We start from the raw sequence: 21,786 nt of genomic DNA on the forward strand, positions 1-21,786 counted from the left end.
ATCAGCCCATTAAAGAGTCACAGACTTTTTACAGCACAAACCACGTTGTGAGCACTCCTTCCATGGTCATCAAAGTCTGTCTTTGAACTTAAACCCAGAACATCTGGTCCAGAGGTACAGGGTGCAACCACAGTGCCAAAGACCTCCACGTGACCCATGGTGACAACTCATGACCCTTAAAAACTGCAAAGCACCAAGATGGACAGTGGAAGAATAAATGTATACATTTCAAGGCCGAGAAGTCTATGCAATAGGTTACAGGGTAAGCGAAGAGGGAATTATGCCTGAGCGATCTCCAGCTTCTCCTGCTGATATGCAAGCATCTTTCGTTTCAAGAGCAAACCCGGTGGAGAGCGCAAATGGGATAAAAATACATGTGCTCAAAGAGCTCTATTTAAGTTTGAACAAACCTCTTTCGAAACAAATACAGCCACCAAAATAAAACACACAAATGTAGTCCCAAGCATCATCACTGGGTGTTTAATTTCACATTAAATAAAACAAAGGGCTACAGAGCTCCAGAAGAACTCAAGATCCGAAACCTTCCTCTGCAGGAAAAGTAAAGTGGTCCCTTTACTACAAGGGAACCAACTTAACAAAATTAACAAAGAATTTCATCAAAGGCCTTATCAGTGCTGAAAAAAGCTTTTTTTTTGCATCAAAATGTTCAAACAAATCCAGACAAATATACATATGTACACTTTGCAATATGCAATATAAATATATAGCTTGTTCACTAGATATTCTAAACCACAATAAATATCTAAAATAATTAGGCACCAAATTAACTGTATTGATCAGTTTGATAACAGAGTCAGTTCTGACTCTTGAAAATAGGACTTTACCTCTTCAAATTAATAGCAAACACTTTACACAAAATATACAGCCAGTTTAAAAATTACAGCTCCCTCTAGCTATCTGTAGCTCATGCCAGCCACTCACTTGTGGTCACACAGCAGAGAAGCACATAATCTCCATGTTACATACAACTGTTAAAGGGTAGATGCTGTTATCAGTTTTTTGAGGAGGAAATTCCTCTCTTCAGAAAAAAATCAATGGGTGTATTTTTCATCAGAATTAACACAACAACTAAAATAAATTGTGGTCATGCATGGTAATGACAGATGTAACTTTTGAGAATATTTTGTCCTGTCACCAATTATGGAGCATAGCAGGGATTCTTAGGAAAAAATTCCATGATTGTGTCCCTCCCCAACAAGAGGCTGCAAAGTGGGTGGCCCAGACATCCGACCTCCCCAAATGCTGGACCGTGAGCCGCGTTGGAACAGGTGTCTGACAAAGTGCAGTGAATAACGAGGATGCTGCTCTCGTGCTCGTGGCAAGTGGGTCCAGAGGAATGGGACTGGGAGGGATCACGAATCTGACTGGGATAAGTGCTGAAACATGGGGACAGGGAGTTCAGCCTGGACAGGTGACAATGTTGGGGATTGTGACTGTCAGTGTCTGGGTTGAGAGTAGTGATGATTTGTAGAGAAGGGAGGGGTTCATTATAATGAAGCCAGCTCCTACCAGCTCCACAATCAAGCTGCTCCACTTACACTCTTTGCTGCAGACAATTCTCTCGGACTGGTTTCCCCCAGTGCAGCCCGCAGTGTCGTGGCTGACTCAGAATAAACCGATCTTGGAAAGCTGTCCTCAATAGGTGCTTAGAGGTCATTTGCAACCAACAATACCTGTTTCTTAATCATTTGTGGGATGTCGGCATCGCTTGTGAAATCAGCATTTATTGCCCATTCCTAATAGTACTTAAGAAAGTGATGGTGACCTACCATCTTGAATTGCTGCAGCCCACGTGGGGTAGGCGCACCCACAGTGCTGTTAGGATGGCAGACACCTCTTGAAAATCCTTCCACAGTCCAGCAGCCAAAATAAACTGCACAAGCTTGCTGCCCACCATACTGGGCTTTCGCGGTCCGAGGAACAGCCAAAAATGGGAGCTGCGTGGATTAATTCCTGGGCTTATAGTGTCCGAGAATTGGGATCAGTATACTGTAGTCAAAAAGACAAAAGTCTGCCTTAGTGCCCCACTAGGTGCAGGAAGAGAATTGGAATGGAATACTGTAGTCTCAGAACTCGTCCATGCCCCCTGTAAATAGGACTGAGAAATTACCCCTAACATGGGCAAAAACAGTGTTCCCACTAAGTGGCTTTTCTTTTTTTTTTCATTAAAATTCTGAGAACGCACTGTGGTTTGATAAGCTACTAAATAATTCAGGATAATATCAGTTTGTATATTGATTCCGTGTTCAAACCCATTTTAAATATTTGCATAAGTTACAGAAAACTTGCGGAATGAGAAACTCAAATTGACTAATCTCAGTGACATGGTAAGAAAGAATACTCTCTGGTCAGGAAGCAAATCGGAAACAACAATTTTTTTCCTCAGAGGATCACTGAATAAAATGTGTCGTCGGATGCAGAAAAGCATAATGTTCAGTTTTGCTCACAGCTACTTATAGGCAACAGTATTTCAGACAGTATCATTAATATGGAAAAATATAGTCTATCTACAGGATATACATGATACATGTGCCACGTTAGTACTTTGCGTGCTTTTAAGTGGCAATTCTGCTCAATGTAGCAACATACATATAGACGGGAGCAGCTTGCTTATAAGCTACAAGTCTGATTCAGGCATGTCAGCCATTAAGTACCCAATGCCATAGCGACCGTTTGGAGCAGTATCTGCTTCTGGAGTGGGCGATCCATTTTGTTTTCGGTAAATGCTTTTTCCAGCCACTGGGGAGTGCATCTCACTTGGGGTCTTGCTGTGTAGAAGGCTGGTGTCGTCTTCCTCCAGGTTGGAGTTCTCCTTCAGAATCCGCCCTTTCTTGTATGAGACCGAGGCCAGAGAGTTGGAGCCATCATCGATTATGTTAAAGTAGCGGATGATAAAGACGATTGGGACAGGCAGGATTGCCACTAACACGAGGCAGATACAGACAGCCATGCCCCACGGCGGGTAACGCAGAAACATTTCATCACCCTAGGAAGGTGGAGAGAAGAATTCTGTCACCCAGTCACTTGAATTATCTGTAATTTGCTTCTATTCTGGGTTCAGCCATTCCTGGGCCTGAATTTTACCCTCCTTGTCAACGGGTTCTGAGGCGAGGGGGTGGGGGTAACATGAAATTGCATGGAGGGGATTATGTCCGGGATTCTGGTACCAATTTTACATTTGGTCGACAGGGCCTCAGATGAGAAGCCTGCCCTTGCCCCTATTAAGGCCCTTAAGTGACCACTTAATAAGAGCTTTTCCTTCCCAACCTCAATTTTTAGGGCAGTGGGTGGATGACAGCTCAGGGCAGGAAATCCATAATTCCTGGGTTGGAATAGGGAAGACGCTTCCATCAGAAGCCAACCTTCTGACTGTGGGCACCTTCCCATTAAATTCCAGTGATCCCCGACCTCCCCCCGCATCCCCCCTTCCCCCCCCCCCCACCCCCAAGCCGATCCGCATGACTCTGATTGCCACCCTCTAATGCACTCCCAGTCGGACTTCAATCTCCCCCCTCCATAATCTTAACATCCTCCGAAACTGCAGTCTGAATCCGAACTTGTATCAAGTCCCATTAACCCAGTGCTTGCTGACCTACTTTATATCCAGGAGGGGCAATGCGTAGATTTAAAAAATGCTCATCCTTGTTTTCAAATCAATCTATGGCTTGCTCCTACAACCATCCAAAATATCTGCGCTCCTCCTGTTCTGTCCCCTTGCGTATCCCCGATTTTAATGACCACCATTGGTGGCTGGGCCTCTAGCGGTCAAGGATACAAGAACTCCTTCCCTACAGCTCTTGACTTTTCTACCTCCCTTTCTTTCTTTAAGACACTCATTAAAACCTACCTCAGAGCAAGCTTTTGTCACCTACTTGGGACATTGTACTGCCTTAAAGACTCTATACAAATACAAGTTATTGGTTATTACGGAGAGTAAGCCACTCGTTGAAAGCTTTAAAAGTGATGTGTATCCTGAGCACCGTTGTTTTCCAAGTTTTTTTATATCAATCTGGTGCCCTCTCCTGCTTAAATTCAAACTATTTTTGCTTCATGTTGGATTATTATGAATTGATGCGATAGGTAAATGTACCTCTTTCTAAACCCTATTCAAATAATTGGATGAAATTAAGTGAATCCTGATTTTAATGCAGGGAAGGAAGGGTGGAGGGAATCACAGGTGAGTATACTGAAGCGGGCGACAATCTGTACCCCCCCCCCCCATTTTAATGCCTGAGCCTTATCGGTTGCCTCGGCACTGACTTCTTTTTTTTAAGTTAATATACCCAATTCTTTATTTTTCTAATTAAAGCACAATTTAACGTGGCCAATGCACCTACCCCGCACATCTTTTCGGGTTGTGGGGGTGAGACCCACTCAGACACGGGGAGAACGTGCAAATTCCACACGGACAGAGACCCGGGGCCATGTTCGAACTCGGGTCCTTGGCGCCATGAGGCAGCAGGGCTAGGCATGGCACCACCGTGCTGCCGGCCCCGACATTGGCTTCTGATGGAGACGCTGGCCACGATGTCAGACAGAATTAGAAATTTTCAGAGAGTCCAGCTGCCACTGGGGATCCGCAGAAACAATTTCCAAGGGGGCATGGGCATGAGGGGGGAATTGAAAATGGAGAATTTAGGGGTGGAGCAAACACAGAGGCAAGGGAGGCCACTTCTGGGGTTAAAAGCACAGTTCCTGCTCCACTTGGCCAAAAGGGAACCTGCCAAAAGCCAAAAGAATAAACTTGCCTGGGCATCCTGCGGCCAGGATCTTGTCTGTTGCCAGCTTTAGTTCACAGGTCAGGGACCGCGACCCTTGCTCAGCCTACAGTTAAGCTGGTGTAAGTGGCCTGGTGACATCATCAAGATGCAATTTTCCAATTTTCAATTCAGCGATGCTCCTTTATGGCAGGTTGATTTCAGACAAATGTGGAATGTGGGGTTGATTTGGGAGCACATTTCCAAAACAACTGGTATATTAATACCTGCTCAGTTTTCCCACTTCAGCACTCCTTTTAAATTCCAACTTTGAGCACAAATACATTATTTCCTTTGTTGATCTATAACTATCTGTCATTTACTTAATGTGATAATGCTATGAGCCTGGGAGGAATTCACTCAAAATGACTAAGGGCGCGATCTTCGCAAACGGTAACAAAGTCCCCAAGCGAGCACGTTTAGCCGCGTGTATCCCGCCACTCACAGTGCAGAGAAACACATGGTTTTCAATGCGATTTGCTTTGACTAAGGGGCCTAAATGGGAAACGCACAGCCGAGGCTGCTGATAGCCCCATTCATTTACAAAGGGGAGCTCTGCTCGCCAGAACTGCCCGTTTTAGTGAGAGATTGGGATACCATTTTTAAATGCCGTCCCGATCTCCGAGGCCCACAAAAAAAAATCCCCGCCCTCCCCCCAGCCCGAACGCAATATGGTAGGATCCCTGGCAACCACCCCCGCCCCCCCCCCCCCCCGCCGCCTAACACCCACGCTCGGTAACCCGGCCGATCACACAAGCATAAAATGCCAGCTTGGTACCTTGGTAGTGCCAACCTGGCACCCAGACAGCATCACTGTCAGATGGCACTGCCAGGGTGGCAGGCAGTGCCAGGGTGCCACATAGGACATGCAGCTGGAGGATCCAGTTCCCTTGGAGACCCCCATGAGTACCGTTCCATCTGGTCCCCGTTTGTGGGGACCAGCACCAAGCGACGTTCGTCCGAGATCCCTCAGGCGAAGGGATTGAATCCCAAAGCCTCAGGTATCTTGGGAATCTGTAGATTAGAGTAAGGCTTACTGCCTCGCTCTAATATGCAGATTTGCCAAAACTGATCCCGCCCCTTGTTGGCGGGATTCCCCTTGCAATGTCTTGCGAGATTGGTTTAGTCTCGTTAGGCGTTGCGAGCCAGGTGGAACCCGGAGCAGAGTCTCCCGGCTTTCACCGGCCATGCTGGGCCGCAGCAAGCTACTTTTCCGGCGCAGCGTGGCCTGAAGAGTGCGCCCTAAGTGTTATTTTGGTGCGAATCGTGTCGACTGTTCCGGGAATCCCGCACTTAGTAATTTCTTTGGAGGGGGCGTGATTTGCAGCAGCACAGAGAGGGACGGGATCTAAACACACTGGTAGTAAGCCTGCTTTCATAGAAATCGGGGCACTATTTCTAAAGGGCACCGCAATCTCATTCTCAACGTGGCAGTAAAGGCACCCCCTCCCCCCACCCAGCCTGCCAACATCACCGGCATCAGAGCTTCGGTGCCCCTCTCCCCCCCGCCCCCACCATCCTCACTGGCATCAACCATCCAAACATCACTGGCAATGGGGGCTTCCCAATGGATCTCCCTTCAGACACCCCCCACCAGCATCAGGCACGGCCGCCAAACAGCGGTACCAGCCAGTACCCCCCTTCCCCACCCAGATGAGCAACACCACGCTATGCGGTTGCCAGATAACCCTCCTTTAGGCCCCAACCTTTGGCAGTGCCAACTCTACACTGCCCCTGGCACCCTGGCAGTGTCAACCTGGCAATGCCCCTTGACACCCTGGCAGTGCCAATGTCGCAGGGTTCCAGGGTCACGTTTCCCACCACCCGGCAGCTCCAATGTTCTTGGAGCCTCCCGGTGTGGTCATCCAATCTGGTCTCCGGTGGTGAAGACCAGTCGTGATTCCCACCGGCGTCACGCTGCTCTGGCAGGGAGGAGAAGGCTGGGAGCGAGGAGATTTCGGCTTCAAACTGTCCCGGCACATTTAAATAGAGATTTAAATATGCTAATGTGTTTCAAGCCCAGCGATAGTGTGAAGCAGATTACCTCAGCTGCAGCAGGCTGGGAGCGTTGCACACTGTTCGGCGCCTGGTGCAAACCCTGTTTAGGGGTTCTCCCGCTATTCTCCCAACATAGTGGGATTTGCGTCAGGCGTAAGGCAATCTGAGAATCGTCCCCCATTGTCAATGTTGTTCCATGACTGCATGTATAAAACCCAAGAACAAACCCATCCTGACAGTTTTTCCTCCTGCAATGATAGGTTCTGAAGTGTTGGGAGTGCAGAAGGCTAAACAATAGTTACGACTGGGGTTCAAATTTATTGCTTTTGGAGAACCCTATCATTAGCAAACAAAGTTAGAACCCTGAATAACACATCTGCATGTGTACGCCCACACAATTCTCCCCTGGACTCGCAGGCAGAATTATAATGCACCAGAAGATTACGAATGGCTTTAAACAGAACTCACCAATTCACTAATCCAGGCTTGGTAGCCTGGTGGATTCAAGCACATCTGGACAATGCTTGCCCCAAGCAAAGCAATCAAAATAAATGGGGAAACATATTTCCATGTGTAATAGTAATATCGGAAAGGAGTGAATCCAAGCATATCCTTTAAGTCCTCCATGAACCTAAGAAACATCAACACAAAATCAATCAACACAAAATTCATTTGGTTACTTTTAGCAGCCGATACGAAAATGTTCCCAAAGGTAGAGAATCTTATCATGTTAATTTGTTGTGGAATATTCATTTGTGATGTAATTCTCCACAGGGTGAGCTGGGATGATTTGTAAAGTGCTGAGTGGAGATAAAATTCTTCCCCACAGGAGGGGGGGGGGGGGGGGGGGGGGGTGATGTAAATCTTAGAATGGGTTCACCAGGCAATTCATGTCCAGCTGCTAGCAACAATCTAGAAAATGAAATTGTCAGCGATGTTGCCAGGACAAATGTATTTGTATAAAGTGGAACATTAGAATAAGCAATAGCTAAATTATGATGGGTCTATAAATTGATTTGTTCAGGTTGCTCCAATGATGTGGCCTTTGTTGCAATATTTCTTTAAGGGCAAGCAGCATGACATCACTGGAAGGGAAGTGTGTCACGTAATTCAATCTTAGTTTCCCTTTTAGCTGTGAGCAGGACACCTCTCTGCTGCCGATTTTGCCAAGCTTTCCGTCCATGTATGTTCTCATGTGTGTAGTTTAAATAAATGAACCCACAACATGTTTACACAATCCCTTATGAGTGATTTACACTTTTAATTTCATTAACACATAGCATGACACACGTTCCTTCTACTGATGTCATGCCGCTCTCCCTTAAAGGGATATTGTAATGGCCTTGAGCTTGAATTCAGAAAGACAAAGCATAAGTATTAGTCTTCCCTCTAATGAACTCCAAGTTATCCTATAAGAGTGACTGTTTCTGGTAATGGATGGAACAGTGCAGAATTGCAAGAAATCCTACTGTAGGTCATAAAGAATAACCATTGCCTGTGCCGACAATAAAACTGGGATGTAACTAGTGAAAAAAGCAAAATTAGCAGAACCAATATGTTTCAGTCACTTTCTGCTACACATTTTGCCAAAATATAGATGAATCATAGGATTGCTGGTACGTACTTATCTGTGCCGTAAACCCAAGCGATAACGACATTCTCCAGGATAACCACAATTAGTAGGGGAAGTGTGGCTGAGTAATCATCAAACATGGTTACAAAGTAGTTTCCTGAACGCTGCACAAAAAGGAGGCCTACGCTGAAAGCCATGAGACAACAGCCAACTGGAGCAAAGGAAAATATATATTACAGACCTGACAGATGGCCAAAGTACATTGCAAATCACCTACAAATAAGCTGACTGTAATCCTGTAATCGCCAGCAGAGTAAGCTTGAAAAGGAAGTAGAATTTAAAAATCGTAAGACTTTTTCCACACAGTGCGAGACTACAAGCAATGTTCGTTGAATAAAGGCACCAGTGTTCCTGGTCCAAAGCCTTTCACCGGTCTACATTGAAAATAAAATTTATACATTGTCCACTGTGAGAGTTTCAGTATTTATTTCTTTCACGTACAAAGTCAGAGACAGAGAGCTCACTTGTTGGCCGATTTTGAATTTGAAAAATTGCCCTGAAGTCAAAGCTAGACAATGAGATACTGAATCTTTAATATAATTCCCATGGAGGATCGAGCCACTGGATCAAAAGAAAGGTATGCTAAGCAAGCAAACTTTCTGTTAGCTCATTTGTGACTCTTTACAAATGGTTTTTTTTTTCAATTAACAAGGGGGAGAGGGAAATCCTGTTAGATTTCCTAACCCTAACCCTAAGTTACTGATCCAAGTTGCTGATAACAATCAGCAGTCAGCAAGTGTAGCTGAGTAAGGGCAGGGTGTCTGAGAGTTCCCATTAGAGCGTGGGGAAGGGGTGGTGGGTACAGCCGGTGATGTATTCACTGTACGAGTAATTCAGAAGGTAATGCTCAAATCCCATCATGGCAGATGATGAAATTTGAAATCAATAAAAATCTGGAATTACATGAAACCATTGTCGATATCCCTTCAGGGAAGGAAATTTGCTCTCCTTACCTGGTCTGGCCTACATGTGACTTCAGACATACAGCAATGTGGTGAACACTTAAAGGTCCTCTGAAATCGTCCAACAAGTCGCTCAGTTCAACGGCAATCAGAGATGGGCAATAAATGCTGGCCCAGCCAGCGCTGTCCACATCTCATTAATGAATAAAAAAGTGATGTGTTCTGATGGGGCTTAGCTTCAATATCTGAAAGCATTGAGGCACAAGCCATAGAGAATACAGAGAGCCAGTATTAAGCATGTGATGATGCTTAAGTATTCGAGTATAAATTCCAATGTTTTGAATAAAATCAGGCAAGATTCATTTCTATTATAAATTCAAATCAGGTTGGTAACATGTGGAATTGATTTACCCAACCAAAGGAGCATTGACCGTAATATACTAATTTTCTGTATAAATGTGACTTGCTATTTGACAACCTTAGGTGTCCAGTAACATATTATAAGAAAAACAGTAGATGAAAACACGTCCTCTAAATCTTGCACACTTACATTCAACCAAGGCCAAGTGAGCTGGTTTAGCTCACTTGGCTAAATCGCTGGCTTTTAAAGCAGACCAAGCAGGCCAGCAGCACGGTTCGATCCCGTACCAGCCTCCCCGGACAGGCGCCGGAGTGTGGCGACTCAGGGCTTTTCACAGTAACTTAATTGAAGCCTACTCGTGACAATAAGCGATTTTCATTTTTTCATTCATTTCATGTATACCACATTTAGACTAGGTAACAAATACAACTTATTTTGGAACAATGCTGAAGGTTTCATATCGTAGCGGTGCCACTTACTGGTGAGAATTTCTTTGCGCACTTTGAATGTATCTACGAGAGGCGTGAGTATTCCTTCGATAGTGCCAAACATGCTACCCAGGCCCAGATTCACTAACATCAGGAAGAACAACACTGACCAGAAGGGGGATGCAGGGAAGTGAGTCATGGCCTCCGTGAAGGCAATAAAAGCTAAACCAGTTCCTTGCGCAGCCTACAAAACATAATGCAAGTAAAGAGTCTGTTAATCTTCATCCTGACTGCATACAATAAATGTAACTGCGTTGAAGCACCTCAGAGTGCAACATTATCTATGTATATAATTTAAACAGCATTTCCCTGCAACAAAAATATTGAAATGCTCTTTTCACTTTCTTTATTGCAAAAAAATATACTTCATTCATAAAATAGCTGAAATAAGCATTAACAAAACATTTCAAGTTGCCATACTGGGAAAGTGCAAACCTTCTCTACAGAGATCAAGATGCACTCTGAGGTATTTCAATACAGAAATGAGAACATTCAATTTGAAATACCTCAGAGTGCATCTTGATCTCTGTAGAGAAGGTTTGCACTTTCCCAGTATGGCAACTTGAAATGTTTTGTTAATGCTTATTTCAGCTATTTTATGAATGAAGTATATTTTTTTGCAATAAAGAAAGTGAAAAGTGCATTAAGAATAAGATGGTGGGACACTGCATTCGCTTCTAAAACATTGCAGTGGAGTTATCATGCTAATGATTCCTCCAGAATCTCTTCGACCCACAGGGAAATTAGACATTTTGCAGCCGTTCTGGGGGATGGACTGTTTGGGGCTGGACATGTAAAAAGTGCCTTCAGATGCTGAACAATTTATGTATAGATGTCTGAATTACAACTAATTGTATGAGTCCAGAATGTATCAGTTACTACCACCCTGATCATTTGTGACAATCACAAATATTGGACATCTGTCAGTCTCAGGTGGTGATGGGCTGTGCCTGGGTGTATGTGCACTATCTGCTGTGCCTACAGGGGCCAACACAAATATTCAGGCACAGACACTGTTTAGCCCATGACAGTTGGAAATGAAGATTATAATCAATCCTGCAATTGCCCCATCATTTCCATACATCGGCTGGGAGCAGAGTGAGCGGGAGGGATCTTCCGGATCTTCCGTTTCACCCCACCCCTCTCCGGGGATTGGATATCCCCTCCCAAGGTCAATGCACCTTTCAATAGTCCATTAAATTGTCTATCCCACCCACGATGATTCCCACGGTGGGCAGGATCGGAAAATTTACCCCAGTACTTCTGGCATCTGCCCCCGTTCCAGCAGAATTTTTCACAGATGTTAAACCGGTTCAGCATCCTTGATCCAAATTCCCCCCTTACCCGGTAAAAACAGGAGAAACTTCAGGACTCTATTCTTTTAACAATCTTTTTTATTATAGACTGACCTGGTTAAGTTCATCCTCCAATTGACATGGTTCCAGACCTAATTTTAGAAATTCCTCTTCCTTCACCTCTTTTATAATGTTGTACATCTGATGGTAATCTGTTGCCGAAACATCTGACAGGTTAACATGATGAGGGATCAGATCATGACTGACTGCACCTACTTTTAGCATTTCCAGGATCTTGTCTGCGTTTCTGCGATGTAGCACATGGAGTTAAATCAGCATGAGAAGCAACATGCAAACAATGAGCAGAACAGATTGCGGATACCGAATCAGCACCTACCTTGCAATGCATTTTTCATTGATAATATTTGCCTTAAAGCCCAAGACGGCAAACACTACAAGTGTCGCTAAGACGGACGTGAAGAAATTGATCAAGGACACAAGGACTGCATCGAAATGGCAGTTGTTGTCTCGCTTATTGTAGCTGGAGAATGCAATCACACCACCGAATCCTAGACCCAGCGCAAAGAATACTTGGGTTGCAGCCCCTCTCCAGACCTGAGGGTCCAGCATGATCTCCAGCTGTAAGGTTTGAAAAGAGCTTGTGATTAGTGCATTGTGTGAGCTCAGTCCTTACAAAGGCATGCCGCAAAAACACGCTTTAATCAAAACTGTTTTTTTTTTAAATCAGTCAAATCAGGAATGTTGAGTTGAGGTTACAATCAAATCAGTCATGATCTAACTTAATGGCGGAAAAGGCCAAATTTCCTACTTCTGCTCCTAATTTGTATGTTCGTATTTCAAATTGGTGTGAGGTAACAAGCAAATAATAATTAGAATTAGTGGCACTCTTGCAATACAGCAATTATTTTCAAAAAGAGACACATCCTTGAGATTTGCTATTGTAATCTTCACTGGCAGGACAATACTAACCTTTCAGCCTTGGCATGGCCATTGCCAGTTCGCGCTCTATACAAATTTCAGACAGCCGTTGATTGTCACAGAAGGTTCCCGTATTAATGAATACTCATTAATTATTTTTCCTCACGAATCAGCCCCTTGTCACTCTCAAGGTACTGGAATGATTTCTGGGGTTTCCTTGGAGATTTCCTGCTACAAAAAGTGCGTTTGCCTCTTTGCATATACAACTACAAGTTGCGTATCCTTTATCCAAAACCCTTGGTGCTGCCTGTGTTTCAGAACATTTCAGTTTTCTGATACTATAGATAGGACTAGGCTTTTTACATTATAATAGCCGAAGCCTAACCTAGCTATAGTCGAAAGTAAATAAAGGGGCTCAAAAAGTAAGAAGTATCACTGAATTTGTTTTTTGAAATGTTCACAACAATCACAAGATTAACAGCGCAGACAAAAGTCCAAAGATGTGCAGGTCAGGTGGATTAGTGTCCAAAGGTTAGGTGGGGTTACGGGGATAGGGTGGAGATGTGGGTCTAGGTGGGATGCTCTTTCAGGGTGTCGGGTGTTCAATAATTCGGCAGACTCGATGGGCCGAATGGCCACCTTCTGCACTGTACGGATTCTATAATTCTATGAAATAACTAGACTTCCCGCAATAAAGGTTGATGAAGCTCAAAAAATTTACGTGCATCTTTTGGAAATGTCTGGTTTTCGGATTTATGTTTCACGGATACGGAACCTGTACCATCTTCAAACTACCATAACAGGAAGGGTTACAACAGCAATGTGTAATAGGCTGCTTCCTTGAATAAGTGATTAAGTAGCAGGTGCTCGGCATCATTTTTTAAAAAAGCACAATTGTTCAGAATTTGAAACATGGCCAATTTTTTCACCGTATTTAATTAGATTGTGTCTTGGGCCAGTGGTTATGAGCCAGATTGGGGGGGGAGCTAAAGTTGCATGATGGGATTGTCTTTGTGATCCCACCTGCCTCAATTTGATAGCGGGATGGACAGTGCCTTGGTGAGAAGCCTGTCCGTGCCTCCATTAATGACCTCAAGCTGGCGGGTGGGAAACTGAAAAGGTTTTCACTCTTAATCTCGGGTGGGAAGGAAGGGTGGCACCTCACCTCAATTGGAAGGCCTTTTCCAGCTGGGAGCGCCCTCCCTTCGGGGACTTGGGAGCTCAGGCCCTCCCTTCCCCTCTGCCCCTCCAACCCAGCCCACTCCCCAACACCGGTATCTCCCTTCCATCCCCACCCAACTCCCACCTTACCCTCCCCTCCACAGGACCCCCGATACTTACCTGAAGTGTGGTCCCAGCACTTCGGTTCAGGCACAATGCTGCAGTACCTCATCCAGCCACTGCAGCGCTGTGCCAGGAGGGCTCTCAGCCAATCATATTGGACAACAGTTCTCCAAAGCAGGACTTCCTGCCTGCTGCCAATCAACACTTAATAATGCATAAAATAGTACTGGGCCTGTCAGAGTTGGCGTGGATATATTCCCCACCGACTCAAAGAATGATTGTGCCGCACACTTGCTACCATGAAAATTCAGGCCTATAACAATGTATTTAACATTACAATATAAATTATAATAATGGTATATAGCTATGTATGATATACTATACAGAAATATGTCATTCGGCCCAAACAGTTTGTACTGGTGTTTATACTCCCCACGAACCTCCTACCACCTTAATAAAATCATATCCATATGTTCCTTTCTACTTCATGTGCTGATCAAGCCTCCCCTTACAGACACCAAAGCTATTCACGTAGTCAAATGTTCTACATTCCAACTACTCCCTTGATAAATAAGTTTCTCCTGAATTCTTTGCGCATTTAGAATCACAGAATTTATAGTGCAGAAGGAGGCCTTTCAACCCATCGAGTCGGCACCTGCCCTTGAAAGAGCATCCTACTTAAGCCCACGCCCCCACCCGATCCCCGTAACCCAGTAACCCCACCAAAGCTTTTGGACACTAAGGGGTAATTTATCATGGCAAATCCACTTAACCTGCACATCTTTGGACTGTGGGAGGAAACCTGAGCACCCGGAGGAAACCCATGCAGACACGGGATGAAGGTGCAAACGCCACATGGTCACCTGAGTTCAGATTTGAACCCAGGTCCCTGGCACTGTGAGGCAGCAGTGCTAACAACTGTGCCACCGTGCTGACCGGACACTAAGGCTATCTATATATATTTATAGAAAAGAAGAGATGTTTGCCTCTTGTAACTGTTATAAGCATTCATGTTTGTCCATTGCACCTTTTGCTGATGCAGTTTTAATCCTTTCCAGAATATTTGCGGCACCTGTTATTGAACCTGTGATCTAAACCAATCATTAACATACTGACAGATAGACACATTATTTATAGTTTTTTCTGAGCAACACCAGGCTTGTTGATGATGAAATGAAATAAAAATTGCTTATTGTCACAAGTAGGCTTCAAATTAAGTTACTGTGAAAAGCCCCTAGTCGCCACATTCCAGCGCCTGTTCGGGGAGGCTGGTGCGGGAATTGAACCCGCGCTACTGGCCTGCCTTGGTCTGCTTTAAAAGCCAGCTATTTAGCCCTGTGCTAAACTAGCCCCTATATTCTGCTGACATCTGTAATAAAATTCAGTTGTGACGAAAAAAAATCAAAATCTTAGATCCTTTTGTTATTTTTGTCTCAGCTTTTATGCAGTTTGATCTGACTGAATTTAGCCTAGTAACAGAAGTAACTGGTCTGTGATCAACATCATATAGATACTAATACACTGTACCACTAGGTGGCATGCGCTGTAACAATCATGAGTATTTATGTGAAATCCCACCAACAGATTGTGCTGAGTCAGTAAAAGAAGCATTTCCACATTGACAATGAAACTGAGCCAAACGTACCTTTGGGGTAAACATGTACCGGATGCCATCCAAAGAACCTTTCAGAAGAAGACCACGAACCAGAAAGCAGATAAGTACAACATAAGGAAACAGAGAACTGAAATACATCACCTGAAAAAATGGATTGAGGGGTCAATTATTTCGGCAAAAACAATAACACCTTTACATCTAAATGATAAGTGAACGCTTAACAATTCGATAACTGCATTTCAACAAGTCTGCATGATTTGAAACTTTGCTAAGTGCAATGATAGCGAAGTATCAGGATTAGTCATACTGGTATCCCAGAATCATAGAATTGCCACGGCGCAAAAGGTCAGCCATTTGGCCCATCATGTCTGCACCAGCTCTCCAAACAAGCATCATGACTTAGTGCCATTCCCCTGCCATTTCCCCATCCCCCTGCACATTGTTTCTATTCAAGTAATCATCTTGAATGTCCTCTTGAGTGTCTCGGCTGAGCATGTCCCTACCATTCTTCCAGGTAGCGCATTCCTGACCCAAACCACTCACTGTGTGCAAAAACTTTTTTTTCACAGTATCTTCTTCAATTTTAATACAGCTGGGCATTAGAAAGTATCCAGAAAACATCAACATTGACTATATTAAAGATGCACTCAATGTACAAGATGATCAGCAACCAGACCTTCCTTTGTTTCATCCTTAACAATGTTCTCCCTCCCCGCTGTTACCAGACTCCTAAATGGCCCTCTTATGGGCTGACAATATTAATACTACACTCCTGTATGCTTCACCCGATGCCAGTGTCTATGTATTTACATTGTGTAACTTGTGTTGCCCTATTATGTATTTTCTTTTCATGTACTAAATGATCGTGCAGAAAAATACTTTTCCCTGTACCTCAGTACATGTGACAATAAGCAAATCCAATGAATCTCCTGAAGGCACTGGCTCTCTAACTGGTGCACAGTGGCACAAATGCCAGTCACTCTCTGGCATGTCGCCCGAGTGGCTGTTCTTCACATTGAGTTTCACCAGAAAACTTTCCTGTGTGGGGTCATCACTCCGGTGTCAGATATCCGGGGCTGGATTCTCCGCCCCGCCGCACCACATTTCTGCCACGACCTGCCGGCGGGATTCTCCGTTCCGCCGGCCGATCAATGGGGTTTCCCATTGTGGGGCAACCCCGCGCCATCAGGAAATCCCCGGGCACCAGCAAAACAGAGAATCCCGCCGGCGGAGAATTCCACCCCCAGACGACAACAAAAATGTGAATTTGTGTACTTCTTTGAACGAACATCAACTTTTCCAGTCTGGAATGCTTGGAAGCAAGTCATTTCTCGATGTTGGGGTTTTCAGGATATAGAGTGGTCTTAGAATGCAAGCAAGTCAAAAACTGATTGCATCAATTTTGCCTGCTTTGGGGATCAGGGCAGACATTTACCATTACATCTTAATTTAGAAAAATGGGTAAACTGTCGGAACTCTGATGTTTAAAATGTAGCATATTGAAAAAACCTTTTGTGGCTTAGGGCCACTATCTACTATGGATTACAAGCCTTGTATTGTATGAACATAACTTTTTGAGTTATGGTTAACATTTACATAGTATATTTGATATGTACTCTGCTTCCTCCAAACTGTACTTCCAATAATATTGCACCCACAGTAAGCAGGGATTAAATGTTCATCTTCTTTACTGCCCATTCTTAATTTGTTGCAGCACCCAGGCAGTCAAGTGATTCGTCTGTGAATTGCTTGGGTTTGGTCAATCGACTCCTGGCCAGACTGAAGAGTTTACAGTGTATCGGGAAATGTTTTAATGTTATTTACAGGGGCTTAATAGGACAGTAATGGACATTAGGCAAAAAAAGATGTTCGGGGGGTACCCAAAATCTAAGCCAAAGAGATGGGTTTTACGGAGGATGTTAAAGAGGATGCCCAACAATTCGGACCTATTGGGCTGAAGATATAGCTGCCAATGGTGAGGCAAAGTGATCTTGAGATGCACAGTGGTCAGATTTGGAATGAATGCAGAATTATAAAAAGTTTGAAAGGGTGGTGAAGGTTGCAGGGATAGGGAGGGAACAGGGCGTTAATTGGGCTTCAGCGAGAATAGGCTAATGGGGAAATGGGACTTAGTTCGCATCAGGACACGCAGCCCAAAGTTTGGATAAGCTAAAGGTTTGAGAAGGATGGAGGATGGAAAGCTGGTCAAGCGACCACAAACTGGTAAAGTTTGGAGGTGACCATAGGTTCAGATGAGGGTTTTGACAGCAGTTAAGCTTTGGATGGAACAGGGATATTTTGGAGGGGGAGGTGGATGGAAAAGATATGGGTTTGGAGCTCTGTTAGCAGACAAATAAAATGCCATAGTTGAGAACAGCTCAAGCTGAGGCAGTGACTGAGAAAAGTGATGGAATCAGTGCAGAGAGTATGAATTTTGAGGGAGGACAATAACTGTTGTTTTGCTGTTGCATAACTGTAGGAAAATGCAGATTGTTCTAACATACATGGCATACCATCAGTCCCACAGTAGACAGGGCAAGAGTTGAGATGGGTGGTGCTCGGTGTAGTCCACGCATGTGTCAAAACCCATGTCTTTGGATGCAATTACCACAAGGCCATATGTAGATTAGAATGAGAAGAAGGACGAAGTTAGATCCTTGGGGAAATGCAGATGGAAAAATCTGTGGATTGGATGAAAAACCAGTGCTTATGATGACTTGTCAGAGTTGGGCAATGAAGAATGCAGTCCCTCACGAATTCACTGGGGCATCAGCTTCAATTATGGGCTCAAGTCGCATTTTGGGAGGGGGGGGTGGGGGGGGTGGGCTCAAGTCACATTTTGGGAGTGGGGGGGGGTTAGAAAAGGAGGGGGGTTTAGAAAAAGAGATGGTTTCCAGGATTGGACGGTGACACTTTGGTGGAAATACACCTCAGCGTAAAGAGGAAGTTGGTAATGGAAGAAATTATCTTTGAATTCCACGATCATCCTGTGATGTTAAAGGTTGTGACTATGAGGGAATAAGAGGAGATGGAAGCAACGGTGTCTTGTTTGGAACAAGATGCACACGTGAATGGGCAGACAGGAAGGTATGTCAAAGATCAGGCAAAGAGATGTGCCCTGGATGTAAACAGATAAGAGAGAGAGAACAGAACCTGGGTTTCAAAGCGGAGGTCTTGTGATAGGATGACGGTGGCTTTAGATGGAGTAAACTTGGCGTGGAGCATCAACGCAGGTTAGGATACCATTGTAGGCACACACAGGCTTCTGTGAGAGTTTACTTGATCGTAATAAGGGGAGGTAAAAATAGCTACTCTCTGCACGCACCCCCCCCCCCCCCCCCCCCCCCCCCCCCATGCTGGGGCCCTGAGGATAACTCAAGCTTCTTTCAGACTGAACCCAGACTGGAAGGTCAAAGATTGGGACATTTCACCTCTGCATAGCCAACTCTTCTATAGATACATTTCTTCCATTATTATATCAATATTGTTTTGACCTCTAAATTTCCACCAATTTGTGGTGAATAAATAATACTTATCAACACTTCATTTTTAAATGCCACAAGTTCTTACAAAAGACATTCATATTGGATCGCTGTCTCAGCTTCACATCGAATAAACATAACACTAGAATGGTTCAGGCGTATCAAATCAGTTATTTACTTTGGTGAACAGCAGGCTCTGCAATAATCCTCCCTATCCTGTATATTTCACTTGCTTTAGGTGACCCAAGCCTTTGAATTGCTCTGAGTAAATTACTAGAAAATCCAAAAATATCTACTCAGCCTCCAGACACTAGAGTCAATTCAGCGTCGATTGAATCAGCCTATTTTCTTATTTTTGCTGAATGGGAAGATTTGAATAATTAGCATAATTTACAATGAGTGCACGTTGCATCGACTGGGCACTTCTCTAAGATAGAGGAGCTTGTCTTTAAGCTCATTTCATCCTATAAATGAGGATCACAGGCATCCCAAGGTCCTCTGTTTTTTTAAATTAATTCAGTGCTTCTAAAATACTTTGGGGAGTGGGGGAGGTATGCCTGTGGATATGCTCTATGATTTCTAATCTGAAATTAAGTAAGGATAACTATACAAGGTGTGGGAGCGATCAAGCCACTTTTAGAAATGGGCCTGCACAAATGCAGCCTCAAGGAGTTCTTGTGTTTTCTGACCCAACCATCCTTTCAGGGCCACCAAAATGGATGAACTACTCATTCATCCCATTGGACATTCCTTTTTTTTTTTAATTTTTTTTTATTATAAATTTAGAGTACCCAATTATTTTATCCGATTAAGGGGCAATTTAGAGTGGCCAATCTACCTATCCTGCACATCTTTGGGTTATGGGGGTGAAACCCACGCAGACACGGGGAGAATGTGCAAACTCCACACAGACAGTGACCCAGGGCCGGGATTCGAACCCGGGTCCTCAGCGCCGTAGGCAGCAATGCTAACCACTGTGCCACCGTTCTGCCCCCCATTGGATATTCCTAACTACTCCAAAACAAAAGTCAGCACTCTCCAAAAGTCATTACTTGTGACGTAACGAAACGCCACGCAAATGTCTTTCTAAAATCGCATACAATGGGCGGGACTTTCACTCCCTCACCCCCATCGTGTATTTCCCGGTGGCGTGGCGACCTGCTATTGGCCGGCCACAGGCTCTTTTCCGGTCCTGCTGATGTCTATGGGTTTTGTGTGTTCCGCATCCTCTGCCGCCAGGGAATGCACCGCGGGGGTATCACCATCAACAGGATAGAGTAACCCACATGCATGAATGGCTGGAAAAGTTTGGCTGACATTTTTTGTAGCTCCATCAATTAAGTTACTGATTATTTTCCACTTTAGAATTGCCAGGTTCTTCATTAAAAATAATATTGTTGTCCAGAATAAAGGCAACAATGAATGAGAGTCACACCCCACCAAGTGGGCAATAGATAATGGGTCTTCTTTCTATGGTACAGCAAAATTGTTGTGACAGCAATGAAGAAAGATATAAGTAACAATATTTTAATGTAATCTTTCTTTGATTGTTGAATTGACTTATTCTAAACAAGACATTGGTGGCTACTGCACTCTGAAGTGGGAGCGAGGTAATGGAAGGGTCGGCTATGCTTGGGGTAGATAAGGCACCTGGTCCTTATGACTTGTATCCTGGGTTCCTGAAGGAAGTATGGATGGAGATCGTGGAAAGCTTGCCTTAATTTTTCACTCTTCCCCAGATATGGGGCAGGCGTCAGCAGAGTGGCAAATGTGACACATTTATTCAAAAAAGGGTGTCAGGACATTCCAGCAACTACAAGTCAGCTAGTTTAACATCAGTGACGGGTAAGAGTTTGGAATTCTGAATCAAGGAAAAAATTAACAGGAACTGGGGGAGGTTTGAGTTAATTAATAGGGGCAAGCACAGGTTTTTAAAGGCATACTTGATTAATCTAATCAACCTTTTTAAGAAGTAACAGAGTGTTGATTAAGGGAATGAATGTTGCCTATTTGGCATTTAAGAAAGCATGTGACAAAGTACTGCATAAACAACTGGGTAACAAAATTGGGACTCATGGAATTGAAGGGTCAGTGTCCAAATGGATAAAAGAAATAAATGGCTTCAGGACAATAATCAGCAAATCATGTTGGATGGTTGTGTTTCAAACTGGAGGGTGGTAGACAGTGGTGTTCTTCATGGGTCAGTATAAGGTCCACTGTGTTTTGTTATATATAAATGACTTGGAATATTTCAAATTTTCCAAAGATATCAAACTTGGAAGAGTGGCAAGCAGCGAGGAAGATGGCAATCGCCTGCAAGAGGAGATAGAGAGGTTGGCAGACAATTTGCAGATGAAATTAAATACTAAGAAGCATGAGGTGATGGATTTTGACAGAAGGGATAGGGGGCGGGATTCTGTGATCCTGAGGTGAAGTGTTGACGCTGTCGGAAACACGGTCGCGTTTCTTGAAGGCGTCGGCACAGCCTCAGGATCAGCAATTGTGGCCCCTACAGGGGGCCAGCATGGTGCTGGAGTAGTTTGTGTCCCTCCAGCTGCTGATCCCGGCACGAACTGTGCACTGCGGGATGCGCCCATGCGCAATGGCCTCCTTCAAACGCGCCAGCCCAGACGCAACATGGCGCAGGACTACAGGGGTCGGCACGCAGGAAAGGAAGCCCCCAGCCACAGAGGCAGGCCTGCCGATTGGTGGGCCCCGATCGCAAGCCAGGCCAGATCGGAGGCCCCCCCCCCCCCCCCTCCCCCCGAGGACCCTGGAGGCTGCACATGCCGCCAGGACCCGGCGGTAAGGACCTACTCTAATTTACGCCGGCAGGACCGGCAAAAAACGGAAGGCCACTCGGCCCATTCAGGGCCGGGGAATTGCCGGGGGGGGGGCGCCGCAGTGAGCGGCCGCCGACCGGCGCGGCTCGATTCCCACCCCGCCAAATCTCCAGCGCCGGAGAATTCGGCAACCGGCGGGGGAGGATACAGGCCGCCCCCCGGCGATTC

The 21,786-nt window shown here is 44.8% G+C and overlaps 1 protein-coding gene across 2 annotated transcripts in view; it reads right to left on the reverse strand.

Moving 5' to 3' along the window:
• Nucleotides 1-464: 464 nt before the first annotated feature.
• Nucleotides 465-21,786, reverse strand: part of slc6a15 (solute carrier family 6 member 15) — a 49,827-nt gene continuing 28,505 nt past the window's right edge. For both annotated transcript variants that reach the window (XM_038780259.1, XM_038780260.1), the window contains exons 6-12: nt 15,324-15,434; nt 11,853-12,094; nt 11,570-11,762; nt 10,152-10,344; nt 8,401-8,560; nt 7,245-7,407; nt 465-3,007 (exon numbers count right to left, since the gene is read on the reverse strand). In XM_038780259.1, the coding sequence (XP_038636187.1) occupies nt 2,639-3,007; nt 7,245-7,407; nt 8,401-8,560; nt 10,152-10,344; nt 11,570-11,762; nt 11,853-12,094; nt 15,324-15,434 (1,431 nt within the window). In that variant the 3' untranslated portion in view covers nt 465-2,638. The remainder of the gene's footprint in view (nt 3,008-7,244; nt 7,408-8,400; nt 8,561-10,151; nt 10,345-11,569; nt 11,763-11,852; nt 12,095-15,323; nt 15,435-21,786) is intronic.

This window comes from Scyliorhinus canicula, chromosome 20 (genome assembly GCF_902713615.1).
Source record: "Scyliorhinus canicula chromosome 20, sScyCan1.1, whole genome shotgun sequence".
Lineage (NCBI taxonomy): Eukaryota > Metazoa > Chordata > Chondrichthyes > Carcharhiniformes > Scyliorhinidae > Scyliorhinus > Scyliorhinus canicula.